The sequence below is a fragment of the Pteropus alecto genome, unplaced genomic scaffold (genome assembly GCF_000325575.1).
Source record: "Pteropus alecto unplaced genomic scaffold, ASM32557v1 scaffold78, whole genome shotgun sequence".
NCBI classification, from domain to species: Eukaryota; Metazoa; Chordata; class Mammalia; order Chiroptera; family Pteropodidae; genus Pteropus; species Pteropus alecto.
In genome coordinates, this window is record NW_006443124.1 from 18,662,869 (window position 1) to 18,669,754 (window position 6,886).

A 6,886-nucleotide genomic window follows, 5' to 3' on the forward strand; every position below is an offset into this window, starting at 1 on the left:
GCGTCATCTTCTCGCTGTGTCCTCACATGGCAAGAGGGGCGGGGAGCCCTTCGGGACCTCTATACAAAGACACCAGTCCCAGTATGAGGCTCCGTTCTTCAAAGGCCCCACCTCCTCATGTCACTGCCTTGGGGGTTAGGCTTTGACATATGAATTTCGGGGCACACAAAGAGTCTAGAGCAGACACACACACAGAGACGACCATGTGGTGACACAGGGAGAAGGTGTCATCTACACGCCAAAGAGAGAGGCCTCAGAAGAAGCCAGCCCTGATCTCAGACTTCCAGTCTCCAGGACTATGAGAAAATAATGTTTTCTCGTTAAAGTCCCCAATCTGTGTCACTTTGTTCTCTGTTACAGCCACTCTGGCTGACTACTTAATACTCCTAGAATGTGGTGATGGGTTGACAGTCAGTGAGGCACCTGTGTACAGCCAGACCATCTGGATGGTGGCCGCCCTGCTGCCAGCTTTCCCATCTGTGAGACTACGTGGAGATGACAGAGAAACTCCCCACGAGAGCTGCCGAAACCTCTTCAGGAGCCCAATCAGCATAGGCCTCTCTATTATTTCCCCAGGGCTTTCCTTATAAAAGATTCTCATGCAACTCCAGTTTAATTCACTGCCTCCCTGGGGACTTTGCCCGTTAGCCATTCTCAGAGGTACTTAGGTATGGGCTCCTCCCTCAAGCCCTGTTTCAGTTTACCTCCTTCATGTGCCAACACCAACTGTGTGCTCCCTTCCCTGCTCCCTGAGCTGTCCCACTACTCTGCACCCAGAATCCTCTGCAGTTACAAGCTCCTGTCATTGTTATCTGTGTGTGAGCTCCTTATCACTAACAGAGGGGCTTGTGTTTTTCATGGTCTCATACATCACTGTGCTGAGCACAGGATGGGAAGGGGCATAAAATGTGTTAATGGTCTGGGCAGATAACCCCTCACACACAGCTTCCTAGGAAGCCTGGGAGGCAAAAGCAGAGGCAGGACTGAGGGCAGCAGCCTGCTGCTTGGTGGTCCAAGTGGGCAATTAGCCCAGGAGCCTCAGTGCATTGGGTGCTGCATGGTGCAGACAGTGGACCGCTTTCCTTCTAGCTGCAACCACCACAGTGGGGCATCCTTCTCTTTTGTGCAATATCGCCTGCAGGGAATACCTCCAGAAAATTGTGGGGCTCTAGGTTGTAGAGTGGGCATCACAAGGGCCTCACACAGCCTGTACCCTGGATACTCTTCCTGGCATCACAAGAAGGGTGGCTCCACACACACCCATGGTCCCAAGCCCTATGTGAGGAGAGCCCTGTGGGCTCTACTGCATCCACATCCTATTCTTTAGCGCTGAGAATGAACCTCACAGGTCACTGCTGCCTGTGTCCTTCATTTCCAGCCCATTCACCCTCAGTACCTGTTGTGGTTCCCAGGTGAGATAGATCTGATTGTACGTAGGACTTCACAGACTGTGATCTTTGAATTGTTATTCAAAAGCATTTTCCTTGATGGAGGGCAGTTAAGGGTTAGGACAGGAAATTGAGGATATCAGGAAAGACATATGTTTGGGGGATATGTGAGGATATGGGATGAGTGACAAAGGTGGGTTCACAACAATTGTCACAGATGCTGTCTCAGACTTCCTCTCAGATGTGCTTCTTGGGGTGATGAAAGAACCCATTAGAAGAATAGGTAGGTTTTTTGTTTGTTTGTTTGTTTGTTTGTTTGTTTGTTTGTTTATCTAAAGTAATCACACACATGCTTAAGGAAGTATCAGTTCTTTAATTCTGCAATATCTGGGGAGCGCTGGGAGGGAGCCTGATCTGAGGACACCAGGTTCCAGGTGTGTAGGCCATGGGATGGGCTTGGCAGGGCCTAAACAATCAAAGTAAGACCTTGAGCAGGATGAGAGCAGTCAGGAGTGAGGAGGCGACAGATAGCAGTGGGAGGCTCACCCCATGTGCGTTCACACAGTGGGTGTGGATTATTGTGCCATTCAACACATTCAAGTTCTTCAAGTTGCAGGCAGTTTCAGTCGCACAACCCTTGGCGAAAATGTCTACTCTACCACCATCTGCCAAGACAGAGATCCAAGGGTGAGTCTTCCTTCTCATCCTGTCTCCCACTCATAGCATCCTGCCCCACCTGCCTCCCTTGGGGGACAAGAGTTCCTGGGGGTCCAGAATTCCTAAGTCCTATCTTCTTCCAGAGAAACAATCACTGCAGCTTCAGCCCTGTCCAGGAACCAAGCCTTGTTTCTCTCTGGCCCCAGTTACTCTTCAGCTTAGGAGGGATCCCAAAGGGTCCTACTGTGTCAGATGCATGGTTGGGACTGGGGGCCCTGGCTCCTGACTCAAGGAGAGATGATTGACAGCAGGAAGAAGGTTAGAGGTCAGAATTTACGCACTCAGCTAAATGCCCAGTGGCTCCGGTTCTCTGTCCCACCCGTGCTTCCAGAGGGAAGCAGTGCAGGTCCCCCTGGTATCAGGTCCCTCCTCCCCAGGCTGCAAGTCCAATGCAGGTTCAGCACATGGCATCTCACTGCACACCTGTACTTCCCACGGCAAGTCAAGTCGGAGTGGACAGACCACCCTCCATATCCCTGCCTCTTCTGAACCTTAGTGACGCCCCCTGCTCCTCATTTGTCTCCACTCACCTTGGCCATTCACCTGACAACCCTCCAAAAGTCTCAAAAAGACAAGATGCAATCTGCCTTCATTCCCATCAAACTTTCTCTACCATCATTTAATCAGTGACTTAACACGACTAACTACATGAAACTTTTTACATGTTGATCGCAAACGGACCGATGGTGCCCACTGGCTCTGCAGCCTAGTGCTGTGGTCACACTCCCACTTTCTGTCAGATGATGCACACGTCCCTATCACAGACACACACTTCTCACTTACTCAGGAAAGTGGCAACACCTTTACAGATTTTAGAACGACACCTGCACAAATTAAGAGCTTAATCATGTGGTTTTGGAAATAGCAGTAATGGCAGCAATGATGAAAATCAGAACTGAGGTGTTTCCCTCTTGGTTGCCAATGAGCCAAGGTCCCATGTGCCCAAGTCTTCTACTCTGCGATGGGAAGCAGTTGTGCTCTTCTCTCCTCCACTCTCCTCCCTAACACAGGTCTCCCTCCAAACCTTGGGGGAATAATCAGCACTTGGCCCTGTATCACCCCTTGGTGCATGTGGTGGTCAACCTTCAAGGTGGCCCCTGTGGTACCCACTTCCTGGCACCCATACCCCTGTGTAGTCCCTCCCATGTATGTCAGGGCAACCAACAGGATACAGCAGACGTGATGATATGACATTTCTGAGATTAAATTACTAAAACTATATTTTCTGCCCCCTTCTCTCCCCCACCCCCATCTCTTTCTCTCTGTCTCTCTGTCTCTGTCTCTGTCTGTTCCCCTGTCTGGCTCCCCTTCCCCCAACTACTTGCTCTCCAGAAAGCCAGGTGATGTGCCATGAAGACACCTATGGAGTGACCCAGGTAGAGAGGGACCAAGCCAGCGAACACACCAGTGGTCTCGAAAGCAGGTCGTCTGTCCAAATGACCACAGCCTCTGCTGATAGCTATACTACAACTTCATGAGCAACTGTGGGCCAGAATCAGCCAGCTCAGCGGCTCCCAGATTCCTGACCCTCAGCGGATGGACATGTAAAGTAATTAATGCTGTTGTTTTAAGCTGCTGAGTTTGTCACAGCAATAGATAGCCAGCACACTGCAACGTTTCAAGTCCAATGCAGGTTCAGCACATGGCATCTCACTGCACACCTGTACTTCCCACGGCAAGTCAAGTCGGAGTGGACAGACCACCCTCCATATCCCTGCCTCTTCTGAACCTTAGTGACGCCCCCTGCTCCTCATTTGTCTCCACTCACCTTGGCCATTCACCTGACAACCCTCCAAAAGTCTCAAAAAGACAAGATGCAATCTGCCTTCATTCCCATCAAACTTTCTCTACCATCATTTAATCAGTGACTTAACACGACTAACTACATGAAACTTTTTACATGTTGATCGCAAACGGACCGATGGTGCCCACTGGCTCTGCAGCCTAGTGCTGTGGTCACACTCCCACTTTCTGTCAGATGATGCACACGTCCCTATCACAGACACACACTTCTCACTTACTCAGGAAAGTGGCAACACCTTTACAGATTTTAGAACGACACCTGCACAAATTAAGAGCTTAATCATGTGGTTTTGGAAATAGCAGTAATGGCAGCAATGATGAAAATCAGAACTGAGGTGTTTCCCTCTTGGTTGCCAATGAGCCAAGGTCCCATGTGCCCAAGTCTTCTACTCTGCGATGGGAAGCAGTTGTGCTCTTCTCTCCTCCACTCTCCTCCCTAACACAGGTCTCCCTCCAAACCTTGGGGGAATAATCAGCACTTGGCCCTGTATCACCCCTTGGTGCATGTGGTGGTCAACCTTCAAGGTGGCCCCTGTGGTACCCACTTCCTGGCACCCATACCCCTGTGTAGTCCCTCCCATGTATGTCAGGGCAACCAACAGGATACAGCAGACGTGATGATATGACATTTCTGAGATTAAATTACTAAAACTATATTTTCTGCCCCCTTCTCTCCCCCACCCCCATCTCTTTCTCTCTGTCTCTCTGTCTCTGTCTCTGTCTGTTCCCCTGTCTGGCTCCCCTTCCCCCAACTACTTGCTCTCCAGAAAGCCAGGTGATGTGCCATGAAGACACCTATGGAGTGACCCAGGTAGAGAGGGACCAAGCCAGCGAACACACCAGTGGTCTCGAAAGCAGGTCGTCTGTCCAAATGACCACAGCCTCTGCTGATAGCTATACTACAACTTCATGAGCAACTGTGGGCCAGAATCAGCCAGCTCAGCGGCTCCCAGATTCCTGACCCTCAGCGGATGGACATGTAAAGTAATTAATGCTGTTGTTTTAAGCTGCTGAGTTTGTCACAGCAATAGATAGCCAGCACACTGCACCGTTTAGAAGCTGAACAAGAAAGGCTTGGAAGTGTGCATACCTGTGCCTTCCACATGGACACACCTAGTCTCAGCACCGGTGCAATTGAGGAGAACTGCTTCACAGTGACTGTTGTTCTCCGCGTAGCAGGCAGGGCACTGGACGCCGTTGAGGACTGAGGACTTCTGAGGCACTGAGTGCAGAGGGAAAAACATCTTAAGGAGAATAAGGAACCAAGAGTATTATTAACTCCCACCTCCCAATTATCAAAACTTTACAAGGAGGGTGGCAACGTGGACAGGGAGTGGAGAGGCATTAACTAAGCAGATGCGGTGGCGGGGAACAGGGGAGGGATTATCCCCGCCCTGGACAGCCGCTTAGACTGCCCAGAAAAGGGGCTCTGATCCAGCAGGTACTTAGGGAAGGGGGTTGCATGGGTAAAGAAGGACAGTCTGAACCTGCAGACTGGCACCCAGCAGCCACTCAGTCCCCGGCAAGGCAAGGTTGTGCCGTCCGCTGGCAGGGAGGGTCCCCAGCAGGGAGGGTCCCCAGCGGCAAGGTCAGTCTCAAAGGTAACAGGCAGCCTCTCGAGAGGCGGAGGCGGCAGTTCGGTCAGGAGAGGCGGAAACTCTAGCTCACCTTGGAAGTCCCCGGTGTTACACAGCTCAGAGCTGCAGCATTGGTGGCCATACGCGAACATCATATTGGTCCCCAGTGTGGCTGAGAAGTTCAGCGGGACACACTGGCGTTCTGCACAGCCTTTCTCTTCTACAAACACCAAGGGCTGCCCTGCATGGAACAACCCAGAGAACGTTGGTTGGAGCCACAAGCAGCGACCCGCGCCGGCGGCCACTGGGAGGGTTCCGTGCCTCCCGTCCACGTGTCCACTCGTGTTTCCGCGTTGTCCACGGACGGACCAACAGAGGGTAGATAGCCAGCGTTTGTTACAATTGGGGCATCACCACTCTGGGTGCGGGGAAAGGGTTGGGCAGAACGGGTCCTCAGGATGCTACGCAGGAAACTAGTTGACTCGAGGAGCACAGGGAAGTGGTGCGGTCCCCTGCAGTGCGACAGCCCTGCTGGACCTGGCAGCATACCTGTCCAAAATAATTCTTGTCTGTAGCTGAAGCAGCTTTGAGAGGTCTCACATCCCATCTGTGTGCTAAAATGACATGTATTGAGAGCACACCTTGTGCATTTATAACTCTCTGTGGAAAGGAAATAAAAACTGCTCAAAAAGTAATTCAGGAATGAAACTCTCAAGAATCATAGCTGATGTTTCCAATAGCCAAACACTCTTGGAAGTCCAGGTGCCACGAAACTGCTCCCTGTGATGTGGAATGTGCCCATTCAGTCTCCAGTCCCTCTTGCGGAGTGGGGCGGGGGGGCCATAGGCTCTGACCCTGTGCTGACCCACCACCCACCCAGCACAGGCCCAGATGCTGACCAGGGGCCCCAACCCTGCAGCACCCACCGCAGCACTTGGAGCTGGACCTGCCTCCCATAAGTGGACATTCGTCTGCTGTGCGGTCTACCTTACCCTTCCAGCCTTTGGAAGGAAGGGGCCATGTGGTTGTTCTTACCCACAGAGCTGAAAGCCAAGGCAGCGAGCACGCAGGCAGCGAGGAGGCCCTTCGGAGCTAAGGAGGGTGGCATGGTGGCCCTACAGAGGCCTAGTGAGAGCAGAAGGTCAGGGCCAGCAGAGAGCAGTTGGGGAACAAGGACACACAGTGAGGATGGACCCCAGCCTTTGGGCCCCATCTCGTGATCTTCAGAGATAAGGCTAACAACTCACTCCCGGGGTTCTGCAGGGATTGGGGTTCCATGCAAGTGCCTGGCATGCAGTGAACGTCAGTGCCCAGGTGTCTAGAGCCAATCTCTCATTACCCCACCCCAGAGCCAGGTCCTGGGGACCCTCTTGCCTCTCTTTAGAGTCACCCTCACCCCTC

General features: G+C 52.0%; 1 protein-coding gene across 1 annotated transcript; it reads right to left on the reverse strand.

Moving 5' to 3' along the window:
• Window positions 1-4,960: 4,960 nt before the first annotated feature.
• LOC102880626 (protein RoBo-1-like) lies at window positions 4,961-6,605 on the reverse strand. The gene is made up of 4 exons (XM_025040621.1): window positions 6,521-6,605; window positions 6,035-6,145; window positions 5,577-5,726; window positions 4,961-5,130 (listed from the first exon to the last, which is right to left on the reverse strand). Exons 1-4 carry the CDS (start codon window positions 6,591-6,593, stop codon window positions 4,961-4,963), a joined length of 504 nt encoding a protein of 167 aa, XP_024896389.1. The 5' UTR covers window positions 6,594-6,605.
• Between the last annotated feature and the right edge of the window lie 281 nt (window positions 6,606-6,886).

Excerpts from the sequence above, each read along its gene's own strand:
- LOC102880626 (XM_025040621.1), bottom strand. The coding sequence starts at position 6,593 with ATGCCACCCTCCTTAGCTCCGAAGGGCCTCCTCGCTGCCTGCGTGCTC. Across the intron at positions 6,146-6,520 it reads CTTGGCTTTCAGCTCTGTGG|AGAGTTATAAATGCACAAGG; the intron begins GTAAGAACAACC and ends TCCTTTCCACAG. Across the intron at positions 5,131-5,576 it reads TAACACCGGGGACTTCCAAG|TGCCTCAGAAGTCCTCAGTC; the intron begins GTGAGCTAGAGT and ends CTCTGCACTCAG.